This window comes from Hypomesus transpacificus, chromosome 14 (genome assembly GCF_021917145.1).
Source record: "Hypomesus transpacificus isolate Combined female chromosome 14, fHypTra1, whole genome shotgun sequence".
NCBI lineage: Eukaryota > Metazoa > Chordata > Actinopteri > Osmeriformes > Osmeridae > Hypomesus > Hypomesus transpacificus.
Window position 1 is genome coordinate 15,952,805 of NC_061073.1, and position 16,209 is coordinate 15,969,013.

At 44.3% G+C, this 16,209-nt stretch overlaps 2 protein-coding genes across 2 annotated transcripts; both read left to right on the plus strand.

The window, feature by feature from the left end:
* Positions 1-187: 187 nt before the first annotated feature.
* Positions 188-6,387, plus strand: saal1 (serum amyloid A-like 1). The gene is made up of 12 exons (XM_047034529.1): positions 188-323; positions 612-838; positions 1,128-1,313; positions 1,527-1,606; positions 1,783-1,842; positions 2,134-2,249; positions 2,460-2,616; positions 2,976-3,058; positions 3,190-3,375; positions 3,802-3,986; positions 4,367-4,459; positions 5,789-6,387. Exons 1-12 carry the CDS (start codon positions 320-322, stop codon positions 5,879-5,881), a joined length of 1,470 nt encoding a protein of 489 aa, XP_046890485.1. The 5' UTR covers positions 188-319; the 3' UTR covers positions 5,882-6,387.
* A 4,735-nt stretch (positions 6,388-11,122) lies between these two features.
* Positions 11,123-16,208, plus strand: tph1a (tryptophan hydroxylase 1 (tryptophan 5-monooxygenase) a). The gene is made up of 11 exons (XM_047034530.1): positions 11,123-11,287; positions 12,980-13,117; positions 13,228-13,411; positions 13,499-13,599; positions 13,701-13,768; positions 13,871-14,067; positions 14,209-14,344; positions 14,445-14,571; positions 14,668-14,763; positions 14,952-15,085; positions 15,219-16,208. Exons 1-11 carry the CDS (start codon positions 11,198-11,200, stop codon positions 15,391-15,393), a joined length of 1,446 nt encoding a protein of 481 aa, XP_046890486.1. The 5' UTR covers positions 11,123-11,197; the 3' UTR covers positions 15,394-16,208.
* Position 16,209: the final 1 nt, after the last annotated feature.

Here is a 16,209-nt window from a genome sequence, read left to right on the forward strand (position 1 = left end):
CATTTTAGGCTAGTGGTTTGAACCGGGGACTAACCATAACAATTACTGACCGTAGCATTTTGTGAGAGGTGCATGGTCGAGGAACGTGTGGCCATGTGCTGATGTAATTAAGTTGTGTCGTGACTGGCATTACTCTCTTGCACAGTAGGTGGCGGTGTGTGACAATACCATCTCGCGAACAAGGAGCCTGGGAGAAGCAACCAACTTGCCATGCGCAGTTGGAGGCTCATTTGAAACTATTTGCTAGCTAAACTAGCTGATATCTGTCTATTAAGCGACGGTATGCACTTGCATTAATCTATCGCAGGACGGATTTCAAATGGGTGAGCTCAATCATTATGTTCACTCTGAATGTACGTCGTTAGGTTAGTTAGCTAGTACACAACAGGCAATTAGCTAACTTGCAAATTGTTCTGTAGCAACTTAGCAAGTGCGTACAGTATCGTGTGTGCCTGCTAAACCCCATAAACTAGCCTAGCTGCCACACAGATGATGTGAACTGTGGTGGAGTCATTTTAAAGACTATCTAGCGTTGCTGATGTTAGGCTACTCCCGTAGCTGTAATAAGCTATTTAGGTCTTGACACCCCGTCTCTGTCCCATGTTCATCAGAGCATCTTTACGTTGACGGTTCGGGGGAGCTTAATGATGACAACTCCAGCACCAGGTCTACATCGCCATCATCTTCATTGGGTCAGTCTCCTACAATGGACCGTAATCCATCCCCACCACCCGAAAGAGATGGCGAACAGGCTGAAAATAAAAATGAAGTGGATGCAATTGGAGAGACGGTGTATAGCAAGCACTGGCTTTTCAGCACCCTGACGCGTTTGATCCAGGTACTGTGGATAAGTTGATTAGTCTTATTAATTAGTTGTAAAGAGAACCATTGAGAGACTCTTCTTGGTAGTGGTTACTAACAAGAGCCCCATTAGCACATGATTTGACAAGAAGTTAACAAGTAGGCCTCCATGTTGAACTATAATCACTAACTACATATCTGCTATTATGCTGATTGAAATAATAAGAACATCATCACTGTCCGAAGAAACAGCTTCTAGCTTCATTTGGGATGTTGAAAGGACAGAACAATTAACATTATGGTGGTTTGATCGTACTGTGTTTCAGATGGTAACGGATTATTCACAAGAAGATTCTGAATCTCAGATGCGGCTGACAAGGGAAGATGAGGATGATTTGTGTAAAATTTGGGACATGGCGATGGATAAGGATGTGGCAGGTTTTTTGCAAGAGTTCAAAGCTGCAGATATACTGCTTGGAGTCATAGCAAAATCCCAGTGCCCTCGTCTTACAGTGAGTGAATTTCATCAAATGCAGACTGTGGGCCAGAACTGGAATCCTAATTGAGTGGCCTGTTAACCATTTGACTCTTACGGCTATTTTCCCACCTCACATTGTAAAAGGAAAACCTATTCCAATCACGCTGGCCTTGACTGCTGCTCATTTGACACATGAACACCAAGTTGTGTCTGCATAACGTTTCTTCTTCCGTTTCTGTCTTCACAGGAGATCTGTGTGGGCATCTTAGGTAACATAGCCTGCTTCCCTGACACCTGTCTGACCCTCAGCCAGAACAACGACCTCGGGTGGGTGACCGTTAGTGATTGGCACTTTTCAAGTTAAGCCCCATAATAGAACAAGTACATGATTATGTTTAACTACAGAGCTATTTAACACACGTTACATCAAAATCATTCGGCACATTCGTCTTCCCATTCTTGAGGGATGCGGTTTCTTAGTGTGAGTCTCTGTTTCTCCACAGCGCTGTGCTGTTGCTTCTCCTTGGAGACACGGACCCTCCCACTCTGCTGGAGACGAGCAGGTAGCAGACCGTCGTTAGATTTGGAGAAAAATAGTGCTTCAAGTGGCCTGGCACATTCATTGTTGTAAGGGAGAATTAACAGCTTCACATCTGAACCTAATGCAGGAGTTTGATGGCGACGGAAGATAAATATGGAGCAATAATCCTCAGTTATAAATAACAAACATTGGTTAAAGCCTGGATTTTTTTTTCTCTTGCATGCATGCCTGGTAGAGAAGTAGTTTGCACTGAAAAGGGCCAAGTCATCACGTTAAAAGTCAAAGTGTGGATTTGGTCTTTGTTCGTTAACAGGTTACTGCTCACCTGTGTCTCCCAGAGCGACGTCTCTGCTCTGTGGCTAGATAGGATAAGGCAGCAGAGCTCTGTTCCCTCCAGCCTCTGCTTCATCATGAGCAGCTCCACCAACAGTAGGTCCCCACTGCCCTCTTTTCACCTCCTTTATTAGATTTAAAAGTTCCTCCCAGCCAACGGTCCTGTGTGTGTGTGTGTGTGTGTGTGTGTGTGTGTGTGTGTGTGTGTGTGTGTGTGTGTGTGTGTGTGTGTGTGTGTGTGTGTGTGTGTGTGTGTGTGTGTGTGTGTGTGTGTGTGTGTGGGGGGGGGGGGGGGGGTCTGCACAGTGGATCTGTTGGTGAAGGTTGGGGAGCTGGTGGACAAGCTGTTTGACCTGGACGAGGACTTGATGAAGAGCTGGATCTGTACCCAGCCCGCTGAGGAGGATGGGGAGCCCCGTCCAGACCTGGCCTCTTCGCTGCTCGAGGCTGCCAAGCAGCTGAGGTAAGAACATCTGGTACATCAGAAAAGCATGTATTAACAATACCCCTGAAGTGTTGGGGACTGTTAATAAGAAATGCATATATGAAATGGCACGTTTTGTACTTTTGCCAGATTTTTATATTAGAATTATTCATCTTGATTTATTTTTCAAGTACATATACTTTTTAGTACGTTACTATTTTGACTTATGACCTGCTTGATTGTCTCAGCATGTATGGAGGGCATTGTATGTAATTTCTTTAGAACGCGCCTCATTTTTGAAACGTGTGACTGTGACTGTCCCTTGTCCATTCCTACGTGAATTCAGTGCTTCAGTGATTGTTGATTTTCCACGACAACAGTGTTGTTTGTTTTCACAGGCTAGAGAGTCCAGAAGGTCTGGAAGCCTACCTGCATACCCTTCAGCTCCTAACTACTGTTGATGAGGGCATTCGGGCCTTGGGTAAGAGCACCACAGTCAGTGTCGTCATGTCCTTAAACGGCAGTTTCCCCATGTCTGACTGAATGGAGCTTGTAACTAGTACATATACATCTCTTTTCTATATGTTGGTGTTTTGTGTCTCTTCCCTGTAGCCGTCCCTGATGGTGTGGGCCAAGCAGTCTGGGACTTCCTCTGTGAGGTTGTGTGCGAAGACCTTTGTCAGCCAGACGACCCACCTCTGGTCTTACAGGAGCAGAAGCTGCTCCTGGTCCAGGCGCTGGCCGTGCTCTCAGCGCTCTACGCATGCCCGGACCACAGCCACCGCAAAGCAGACACATGTGAGATTCCAGCGTTTTTTCTCGAGAATGCCTATTAATGTACATTATTTATGGAAATGTTTGGGATACACGATAAGAACATGATTGGCCTATGCCGATAACCGTTGTTCACATGACATAATTGACCGACTGTCTCCTCTGTCATAAATGATTTTTTTGGGGCACACTATCAGGTGGGGTCAGATGGCTGAGCGGTTAGGGAGTCAGGTTATTAATCAGAAGGTCGTTGGTTAGATTCCCGGCCGTGCAAAATTAGATTGTGTCCTTGGGCAAGGCACTTCACCCTACTTGCCTCGGGGAGAATGTTCCTGTACTTATTGTAAGTCGCTCTGGATAAGAGCGTCTGCTAAATGACTAAATGTAAATCAGGTCATGTTTTATAAATGTTTTATATTGTGCATTCAAGATGTGGGGTCTGTCTTCTAGGCTTGCCCTTAATTGGAAGCATGCTGAGGGTTGTGCAGTACCACAGGGAGCACCAGCAGAGCAAGGCTGAGGACAGAGCCTGTTCAGGTGACCCTCCGAAGGGGCAGGGACAGGACAACCAGCTCCAGGCTCTGATGGAGACCACCACAGAGTTCCTGGCTGACATGCTGCCTCACCTGTCCAAGGTAATGTTTCTGGAACTTCTCATTGGATCCTTTAAGACCAAACGTTCACGGGACGTTTCATCTTCCCCTAAAGTATCAGTAGACCGACTGCAGGATGGCTTAAAGCATGTACTGAGAGACCAATGTGTGGGTTCATGTTTGGCGTGGTCCTGTTTCAGACCCTTTGCCACCATCTATAATTATGTGCTACCTCACTGTCCGGTGATGCAAAAAGCTCACTGTTATTTATTTCCTTTGAGACTATGCCATCATGAGACTCACTTAACAAATTAGTTCTGTAATTGATCTAATGAATAGTCATGTGGGACCTTGATGAGCCTGATTAGATTTGTTATCTGTGGTCTATACAGTATATGTACCATATGTGTGTTCATGTGTAGGACATGGTGGCTGACTTGTTAGGAAGAGGGTACCTGACAGACAGATCGTGCCTGTCAGCTGCAGGCAGTCTGCTCCCCCAGTTCACGCCTGCGGTAAGACCCCTCTCCTCCTCCCCCCTCCCCCCTCTCCTCTCCTCCCCTCCCCTCCCCTCTCCTCCCCCCCTCCCCTCTCCTCCCCCCCTCTCCTCCCCCCTCCCCTCTCCTCCCCCCCTCCCCTCTCCTCCCCCCCTCTCCTCTCATCCCCCCCTCCCCTCTCATCCCCCCCTCTCCTCTCCTCCCCCCCTCTCCTCCCCTCCCCCCCTCTCCTCCCCCCCTCCCCTCTCCTCCCCTCCCCCCCTCTCCTCCCCCCCTCCCCTCTCCTCCCCCCCTCCCCTCTCCTCCCCTCCCCCCCTCTCCTCCCCCCCTCCCCTCTCCTCCCCTCCCCTCTCCTCCCCCCCTCCCCTCTCCTCTCCCCCCTCCCCTCTCATCCCCTCCCCCCCTCTCCTCTCCCCCCTCCCCTCTCCTCCCCCCCTCTCCTCCTCCCCTCCCCTCTCCTCCCCCCCTCCCCTCTCCTCCCCCCCTCCCCTCTCCTCCCCCCCTCCCCTCTCCTCTCCCCCCTCCCCTCTCCTCCCCCCCTCTCCTCTCATCCCCCCCTCTCCTCTCATCCCCCCCTCCCCTCTCATCCCCCCCTCCCCTCTCATCCCCCCCTCTCCTCTCCCCCCTCCCCTCTCCTCCCCCCCTCCCCTCTCCTCTCCCCCCTCTCCTCTCCTCCCCCCCTCCCCTCTCATCCCCTCCCCTCTCCTCCCCCCCTCCCCTCCCCTCCCCCCCTCTCCTCCTCCCCTCCCCTCTCCTCTCCCCCCTCTCCTCTCCTCCCCTCCCCCCCTCTCCTCTCCCCCCTCCCCTCTCCTCCCCCCCTCTCCTCTCATCCCCCCCTCCCCTCTCCTCCCCCCCTCCCCTCTCCTCTCCTCTCCTCTCCTCCTCCCCTCCCCTCTCCTCCCCTCCCCTCCCCCCCTCTCCTCTCCTCCCCCCCTCTCCTCTCCTCCCCCCCTCTCCTCTCCTCCCCTCCCCTCCCCTCTCCTCCCCCCTCCCCTCTCCTCCCCCCTCCCCTCTCCTCCCCCCCTCTCCTCTCCTCCCCCCCTCCCCTCTCCTCCCCTGATCTCTAACACGGCACTCTCTGGTCTCTGGCCCTTTTCTTCCTCTGCTCAGGTCTGCAGTGACTCATGCAACAACTCCCATTATATTGTAACTTTTGTATTTACCTACACAGAACGTGCTGTGAATACCCTCTTTAATCAAGGCCATGTGTATTTTGCTGATGAAATACGTAGTTTTACCGTAGAAGTGACAATTGCTTTTGTGTGTAGCCGTGGAGTTATCTATTCTCTTTCCTTATGTGGAAAGTAAACCCAGTTTTCCACCACTCCTTTTGTCTCTGATGTGCAGGTACAACACCTGGTGTCCATGTTGTCAGAGACTAATCCTCAAATGGCAGACATGGTAAAGAAACAGTTTCCTGTCGCAGAAGTCCCAAGGTGATCTAGGTCTTTGCATCCACAGCTGGTATTGATGGAACTTCAGACATCTTTGTTGGGAAAAAGATTTGTAGGTGTTTTGGCCCTTTGTTTGAGACTTTGATATTGAGACAGTTTCATTAAATCAGTCACGGACTGTACAGTGTAAGTGTCACAATACGATGAGAAACAGATTTCGATCTATATTTCTATCAAAATTGATTTCACTGTTTATTGATTTCAAAATGTTTTGGTTGCGTATGTGAAGGGAGTTCATATTTGATATTTTTGTATATTTTATATTTATATCGATGAAATTACTTGCTTTCAATACTGCTCGTTGTGAATATTTTTTGACTTTTTCTACTAGCCTTAAATATAAACTCAAACCACAATCTATGTATTTGCACCATGTCAACATTTCAGAATGGATATGGTTTGCTTTTTACACGTGTATTAAAGTCTCATCGCTAACTTGCTACCAATTTTGTTGTTTTTTTGTAGGGGAAAATTAAAAAAGTATTCAGTGTGTGTATTGAGTCATTCTTTTCAAGCATATGAGTAATGTACATGGTGATGACAACATCAAGTGTTTACCACAGGGTGACAGTCACTCTAAGCACGGCAGAATTAGATGAAAGACCACAGCCAGGCAACGATGAGCTCATTTGGTTTCCAAATGCGGCATTTTGCCCACCGGTGAGAGGGTTTGCAGGAGAACCTGCGCATTTCCAGTGAGCCTATGAAGGCAGCATGAATATAGCAGCTTTTTAATTAAAGCTTTGATTGAAATGCAGAATACTCTTTCTAATGGAAATACTGAGTGTGGGAGGAAGGGAGATGGACAGGAAAAAAAAAAAAAGGAAAAAAAGTTTCCTGCTACCTCGCAGCATCTTGATTGGTGTCTTGAGCTGTTAAGGGAATAGCTTAGAGTACTACTGCTTTGTGCCTGTTTCTGTTAAGAACAGTTGGAATCCAGGTACTACATGTGCTAGAGCTTGGCCTTTAAACATTGCTTGTGGCCAAAGACTTGCACTTTGCAAGTACTCTGTTTGCAGGGTTTGCCTCAAGTCCCTTCATGTCTCAGAGATTAGGGTGAAGCTTGGATGTCTCCGATTAACTGTCAAGTCCATTTCCTGCCTGCCTGTCTGTCTGTCTGAACCCTGATACGATGTGGCTCACGGTGCAGTGGAGCTTGCGCTGCAGAGCCCACTACTGTCCAAAGATTTCCCGGCTTAGTAGATGAGGTCATCTTTTTTTATTTACCTCCAACCACACAGCATGTTGTTCATTTAGTTGAGTTGACGTTTTGCCTTACAGTGAAATTCATCTTTCTATTTATATCTTCATCCGTCTACGAAACATTGTTTTTACGCCCAATGAACTTCTATGACAAATAGAGTTTGACAGCGGTTGTAGAGCTGAGGTAAGTTCGGATGTTTAGAAGGATACTGACTTGACCTGTTGCTGAGTGATGGGAAAGTAACTGAAAAGATTAAATAATGCATGTGCTTCCGCAGACAGGCACCTAAGCTTGCCTCTCTGGCGGACTGCGTGCGTGCTGTCTATCATGTCAATCCCCTTCCTATGATTCTCCTTGCGCTTTTGAACCAGACACACCTGGCCACTGAACTCAATGAAGAAATCCCATGCAGATGATTGCAATCAGGACCCCTTCAACTCATTTCCGGAGTTCTCCAGTTCTCTATCTCATGTCAACACTGTCACAATGAAACGTTCCCCGTGACGCTGTTTCTGCTGGACAGACACTGACGTTTCCTGTTCGCCAGAAATACACAGCTGACGTTTATGCCTTGATTAGCGGGGCCCTTTTCCAGCCACTTGCAAGTGTTCTTCCCAAACTGGGTGATCGATTATTTCACTGTAGTTATGACAAGGGGAACAATGCTGCTGTTTAATCCTCCTCACTAATGACTTACCAGTGTAATGTCCCTTTATAAATGCCCATCACCACCAACAGTAATGTTGTTAGTTTACACATGATGTAATTGAAGGAGTTAGCGGAAAGGGGGTGAGAAAAACGGAATTAGAAGATAATGATTGCATCCAAAAGCTTTTAACCTGTACCAAGAGTGGTTAAGTAAAAAAGAATAAAAGTGTATTTTGTGTGTAGGGTCTTCGTCATGTAGCTTATTTAACATGACTGAGAATGTCCTACAAAGCTGGAGGATGTTAGGAATTGTGTTGCTCTGACAGAGCAGCTGTTTCAAGGTGCTGCTCCTTGTGCAGTTTTGTTCCTCTGAGCCAGCAGCATGATGCTGTTTGTTCTACCATGAAAGAGGAGCTCATTAGATTTCCTGCCTCCCTTCAGGAAGTGTACGTGAGCATTGACCATACTCGGTATAGGTCGTTGTTACAATAACCTTTAGTAGTGGGGTTGATGGACTAGGATTTTAGGTACAATATATTGTTTCAGCACATCAAATTATTTGTGGCTCCTTCTGTAGGCACTAATGTCACTACAGGTCTTCCTAAATCCTTTTAGTATTTTGTGGGAGGAACCTGACTTGACCTCTATTCATGTTTAGGACTACAGAATAGACTGATGACAAACAAGTCTGTGTTGGTTTACATTTCTTGGCAGGGCCTGTTTGTACAATATGTGAGATTAGCCAGAGAGTTGTACAGCTCAATTCTCAGACAGTGTCTGTAAATCCCTCTGATTGAGATGAACAGAACTGGGCCAGACTGCCCATGGGGCAGCTCCCAGACTCTAGCAGATGAATGGCATGGGCTCACATTTGTGTCTGGCTCCAAATATTTAATCTGGCAGTGTCACTTGAGAGAGATACTTTGTTTTTCCCAACTCAACTCAGATGAATGACTGTCATCGGCTTCTGAGGATACATAGATGCAGAGAGGAATGAGATCGAAAGCAAGAAAAAGCGTGAATAGCCTTCTCAGAGATAATATTTATACTTAAACAACGCACAAGGAAAATTTGCCAGCGGTTCAATTTAACAGTTCACATTAAAACAGTATATCACTGGCTAAAACCAAAAGATTTTCCATGGTGTCAGATTTTTCTCCGAGCTTTGACTGTCAGTAATTAGATGGGTGAATTCAGGGAACACTCTTGTCTCTCAACTAGAGATGAGGAGGGTCATGTGGCTCTTGAACAAAGGCTCAGTGAAAGGCTGATGCCTACTCACACGTACAACCTTAATCACTGTCTGGTCTGTTGAAACCAAGTGGTTATGTAAGCCTGCACTACTGTGATAATTAAGGTAATGATCATGTATAAATCCAGTTAGATTTTTTGTAGTAACTCAGATATGAAACAAAGTAATTATTAACTGCTAGAAAGGACTCTCCACAGTACAAATCATGGTTTTGAAATGGTCACATCATTATTAATTGAATGAACTGATATCATGAATCTAATGGGAATCATGAAAACAAAGTGCATTTCACGTACAAACATTTGTATGTCAACATGTTTTTGTGCCAATAATTTTATGAAAACAGTTCAGCAGAATATTTTTGGTACAAAGTTATCCACCTGTAAACTGAGGGTATTTTTTGTCATTAACATTAATCTGTTAACTTAAAAAGGACATTGATAATAGTGTAACAGATATGAAATTAAACTCAGTTACAGGTATCTGGTTGAAGATAGGCTAAGACCTGGAAGATCAAAGCTTGGAGAACACACACGTGGTGGGAATGACAGGTGAGTATAAGCAGAGATGTGATGTCCAGGACCTTGTTTGTTGTTCACGATGCCTGGTAGCTGAGATGTGCTTTGTGATATGGCTAGTAAATCCAGACTGTTCCTTGAATGACCACCAAATACTGTAGCACTTCTGATCCTTCATGTTCTGCTGTTTATTTGGATGAAAAGCACTTGCAAACTGCATAAAATTTAAAATTCAAATATCCAAGCGGCTCTCTATACTCTTTAATGCACACTCCCAGGAAGGAGGAAGTATCCCTGGCTGCCTTGCTAGTTTGATGAAGCAGGGAGCCAGGTCACGGGTGACAGGGCCAGGTCACGGGTGACTGGGCCAGGACACCACATGACAGGGACAGCATGTGCATCAGCCACGTGTGTGGACCTAGCTTGATGTCTCAGGGAAGAGAATCAAAGAGGACCTGACAGTTAATAACTGTCAGTTACACAGGCATTCCGTTCAGTTTTGAAAGGCATCTGACCTGTCCTTTTCCTAAATGGAGTTTCAGGTTGCTGCAGTTCTATGAGCATTATGTGAAGTCCTCTGTGAAATTGTGTGTAAAAAGGGCTTTACAAAATCAAATTTGATAAGAGAGGCTGTGTGGGGTGACTCAAGAGAGACAGAAGAGGACCGAGGTTTTGAAATGAATCAGAGGTGATGAAGGCCAGGGATTACCTGCACATCCTACCTTGTTGATCTGCCCCTTATAGTATTGACTTACATTTACATTTAGTCATTTTCTTATCCAGAGGGACTTACAGTAATTACAGGGACTTTCCCCCCGAGGCAAGTAGGGTGAAGTGCCTTGCCCAAGGACACAACGTCATTTGGCACGGCCGGGAATCTGGCAATTTTCAGATTACAAGCCCGAATCCCTAACCACTCAGCCATCTGACGTCCTTCGGGGAGAATAGATGACAACAGTGGCCACCCAAAGATATTGAGCCTGATTCACTTTGTGGTTCTCTGGTACCCCAAATGTGCACATGGTGCTCTACTGTGAATGTAGACTGAGGCTAACTGGATATTTAATCATCAAAGAAAGGTGGGCATTCATTTAAATCGTCTTAAAAATGGACCTTTCCTGAATTTGTATCTAAGGTTATAAAACATCAGATGAAGACTGACAGGTTTGTACATTTATCTGGAAATACTTATATAGACCTGTGTAGTTCAAAATATACAAACCATAATTTTGACTATGAGCAATTGCATAAGATAGCCTACACCAGAACGCAGAAGATCAACATACAACAGAGCCTCAAAGTGTTTTGTGTTGGAAATTCGAATTTAATTCGAATGTAGACTACGTGCACTGCATAAAATCGTTTTTTTTATCCTTGAGTAGTAGTATGTGCTCTCATGATTTAGCCTATACAATGGTCCCAGTCGTCTCTTTCAGGTCTCTAGAGAAAATGAAAAGGTGAATTTCCCCATGACGTGAGCGATGGTCCTCTTTTCCATTTGCTGTCGGGTGTGAGATTATTGCTTGTCCACCCCACACAGCTCCCCCACTGCCCCCTCCTCTCTCCTTATTGTCGTTAAATACCACAGCGCGCTGCTCATCGACGTTGCCTGCCACTTTACATAGTTAAAGCAAGATAAACATCCGTGAGAGACGTAAATAAATACTACGGTGCTTCAATATGTATTCAAACAAAATTGAAGGACCCCGTAGAGGAAGGTCTTTCGACTCCATCAACATAGGATTTGAAGAGAAACAACTAAATAATGAGGTAAGTTTACTTTTTGATAGTTAAACATGGCTCATCCTATTAAATATTTGCATAGACTTATTCAACTGAAAGCACAAAATCATGAAACAAAATAATTTGAAAAGTTGTCAGATGTAAGATGATGAAGATAGCGGATGATGTTAGTTTAAATTGTTTATTGTTTTGTTTTATTATTTATATTATTAATATTATTATTTTTGTAGACTACATCCAACTCAGGTTACACTCAATCTTTTTATGATTGTAGTTTTGTCATCAGTGATTCAGCTGTCCCCAGGCCAAAGGCTAAATAGGCCTACGTCAAGCATTAAGAAGGTCAAAGACAAGTAAAAGATAAAATAACGTGCTCCTCAATGGAATGACACCATTGGAGCAATGGCATTGCTCGAGATACCATTATAGTAACCTAACCTAATCTCCAGTCTTAATTTTTTATAGCAAACTAGCCAGCTATTTTATTGGTAGGTTAAGACCAGATAAATATGTCGAAAATAAAATAACAGACTCCAAAATAAGAAGTTGCCTACACTGTAAATATGTATTGCAGTATTCTTCGGCCAAAAAAATCAATTGAAATGCAGGTAGCCTATATTAACCTATTGAAACATTCAAACAAATATATATATATATATATATATAATTAAACATATATCCTAGACCTAGAAATGTTAGGCACGTTTCCTAAGACTTGATACAGCACGTGAGTGCACTTCCAGATTACAAATGCGTGTTCGATTGATTAATAACTGCTTAATCCTCGTATTAGATTACAATAAGAGGGAGCTAATAATAGGGGTCCTCACTCTAAATGGGATTGGTTTAAGATGCTTGGCAGACACTAACCCAACTTCGTTAAACAAAGACGTTGAATCTACTGCGCCATCCCGACCCGTGCGACACTTCTGAGCCTCTTTTGATGCACTAATGCTTCTAGGGATTCTGCTGACTCGGGGCCATAGAAAACTGGTTTCCAACTCTGTTTCTTCAATACTTGCAGGGCGAAATATGGTAAACAATACGATACAGTAAATGAACTCCGAATGATAGTTTTCTTAAAATGCATTTGTTGAAAGTCGAGTTTTAGAGGCATTGCGTTGCCGTACGTTACATCAAGCCTAAAACGTATGAAAATAGGCCAATTATCAATTTGTTATGCCCTGCGAGGTTGTTGTCCAAGGTTCTGAAATGTATGCAGCCTGCATTGGCTCGGCTACGTTGCATGTGTAAGTCGCTGTCCGTGGTGGTGAACGTTTTTGCGCTTGACGGATGATTCACTTCATCCATCAATAATTTTGTAGAAGTCGTTTTGTCATTACTCTTTTAAAATCAGTAATCTTTATATAATTTTGGGGTGATATATGTATAAGTTTGTTTCCTGTTTTATTTGTACGTAAATTTGATTGTTGGGCAAATAGGCCTACATATCAAGTAGGCCTACAGCCTATAATAACTTATGCAAATATGTTTGTAGCCTACCCTTGTGTTTAGAAATAAGCATAACTAATATAAACAAATCATGTTTGTATGGTTATATGGTTTTTGAGGGTCACGCACATTCAACAGCTGTCACCATTACAGTTGACTGCATTTAAATGTCTGTCGGCAAACAAGTGTCACTAGGCATTACACGTCAGCGTTTGTTGAATGGAGCATATCCACCCCTCACTTGTTGACGTTAATATCCGCTTTCAGATGAACAAATCAACATTCACGAAGATAGAAGAGAATAGAGATAACAAGAACGAGCATTCAGAAAAGGGGACGGCAGCGATCGTGTTTTCCCTTAAAAATGAAGTCGGGGGACTTGTGAAAGCGCTCAAACTCTTCCAGGTGAGCATGGAATTACTTTATTCTCAATAAATATTCTCGCCAGAATTGGCCTCAATGTTTAGATTTGTTTTATTATTATTTAATAATTAGATATGTTTTGGTTCTTACAGGAAAATCACGTCAATCTTGTACACATTGAGTCCAGAAAGTCCAAAAGGCGAAACTCAGAATTCGAGATATTTGTGGACTGTGACAGCGACCACGAACAACTCAACGAGATCATTCAACTGCTGCGCAAGCACGTGGACATAGTGGACATGGACCCCCCGGATAATTCGTGCCTACCTGAAGAAGGTACAGGCTATGGCTTGATACAATTTACTTCTTTATACTTAATGAGCATAATGTATAGTATATAATTACCTTTAAAATGCATTTCAGATATGGATAATGTACCCTGGTTCCCCAAGAAAATCTCAGATCTCGACAAGTGTGCAAACCGTGTGCTCATGTATGGATCAGACCTGGATGCTGACCATCCGGTATGCATGGCATCACCAAATCTTGCTCGCAAACTGCTGGATCCTGGCAGCAGCTTCCAAATCTCGCTGCAGCACTCTCACACAATGTCTCTTTCTAACAGGGCTTCAAGGACAATGTATACCGCAAGAGAAGAAAGCATTTTGCCGATCTCGCAATGGGTTACAAACAGTGAGTCGATAACTGAGGCAATTACATGTGCAAAAACCATCTTTAACCATGATGCAGTAGTTTGTTCTAGAAGCTGATGGATTGTTCGGTTTTCCCCCCCAGCGGAGATCCTATTCCTCGTATAGAGTTCACAGAAGAGGAGGTTCAGACCTGGGGTGTGGTGTTTCGGGAGCTCAACAAGCTGTATCCCTCTCACGCCTGTCGGGAGTACCTGAAGAACCTGCCTCTGCTGTCAAAACACTGTGAATGCCGTGAGGACAACATCCCACAGCTGGAAGATGTCTCGCGCTTCCTCAAGGGTGAGTCACAACAACACAGCCTGTGTTTGGATCATTGCCTTGAATAAGATGAATTTCACTGTGATGATCGATCACAGATAACAGTTACGGCTCGTTCCTGTACTTTGCGCTGTACTTTGATGTTGATATCCTCTTCTTTAGACCGCACTGGCTTCACCATCAGGCCTGTGGCAGGTTACCTGTCCCCGCGAGACTTCTTAGCTGGCTTGGCCTTCCGTGTTTTCCACTGTACCCAGTATGTACGGCACAGCTCAGACCCTCTGTACACCCCGGAGCCGTAAGTGGCCACACACTTGTCGGTGAACCTCTGAGGAATGTGACTGAATTTTAAATGGACAATCAGGCTCACGGTGTGTTCTTCCTCTCCTCTCATCCAGGGACACTTGCCATGAACTTCTGGGTCATGTCCCGTTGCTGGCAGAGCCGAGCTTCGCCCAGTTCTCTCAGGAGATCGGCCTGGCGTCTCTGGGGGCTTCAGATGAGTCCGTTCAGAAATTGGCCACGGTAAGTGATTCTGATCACTAGCAGGCTCAGTAGTGTCTATACAGACACGTAAAAAGTTGAATCCCTTTGCTGATTTCGTCTGGTCCTGTCCTACAGTGCTATTTCTTCACCGTGGAGTTTGGCCTATGCAAACAGGAAGGGAAGCTACGAGCCTATGGAGCAGGCTTGTTGTCCTCCATCAGTGAATTAAAGGTACAGTAATGACATCTGGAATGTACAATGAAGTGGCCATTTTTGTTCATTATGGTATCAAACATATAGGTTTGACATTGTTTACGGAGTAATGAAGTTCTGGATTCTGGAATCATATGACAGTTCAGATTACACCAGCAACAGCACTGTGTCGCAGAACTGTAAATGTTCCCACCGTTTTTCCACAGCATGCTCTCTCTGGCAATGCAAGGATCATGCCTTTCGACCCCAAGGTCACATGCAAACAGGAATGCATCATCACCACATTTCAGGATGTCTATTTTGTGTCGGACAGCTTTGAAGAGGCTAAGGTCAAAATGAGGTGAATTCAGAGTCATGCAATATTCAGTCCTAACATTAAACTCATCACTTGCTTTTGCGATTTAACTATGTAATTCGTTTTGATGATATAGTCTCCTGATGCTAAAACATTAACACGTATTTCTATCCTTTAGGGAGTTTGCCAAGACCATTAAGCGTCCCTTCACCGTGCGCTACAACCCCTACACACAGAGTGTAGACGTCCTGAAGGACACTCCCAGCATCAACAGTGTGGTGGAAGACCTGCGACATGAGCTTGACATTGTGGGTGACGCTCTCAGCCGGCTTAACAAGCAGCTGGGTGTCTGATGACCTTCCCTCTGTTCTACTTATCTTCTTACCATCTACCAACCCTGCCATACCATATCCCTGACAACAGATGTGTAGAGACACTGCTTTTAGACTGCTCCTTTAGAGTGCAATTGATGTTCAGTGTTACTGGGTTGCTAAGAAAAAAAATATTGTTAGATCGAAAGTATCTGATTTCATTAATGCCAATAACTTATGAGAAGTTGGATAAAGTTAAGGTTGATAGTTTGAAACCATGATTCAGAAAATCTTAGAACTAGGATGACATGAATTTCAGCACTGTCATCCATAATTAGAAAACACATTTTTTCGATAGGCTACACTTTCCCAAGTGCTATATCCTCTGTTTTGTTTCCCTTATATAACTATGATGACTGTAGTATAAATGGAAAACAAACACCCTAATATTGCTGTATTGCTTCCCTTTGACCTCCCTACTCTTCACTTTCTTATTTAATGGACCCAAGATATGTAATTGATATGAAATTATATTTATTGTATATTATGGTGTGTCCAATATATTCCTGCATTTTGTGGACTTGGGTTTTGTATGGGACCAGTAAATTATTTGTGTTATTAGTTTAATCAAACACTCAGTTTTCCTTGATTTTTACATATTAAGGCCATGTTAGAATATGGATTGCTTGTTTTTTCATCGTTGAATGTTTCTGTAACATTGTCAACAAAATGTCTACTCGTGACGTTAAATGTAGGCCTAATTGTAGTATGTACACCTGGAAAAAACGATGACATTATTTTTCTACTGTAAAGAAATGTAAACGATGTATGTCTAATGAAATAAATATGTACACGTGT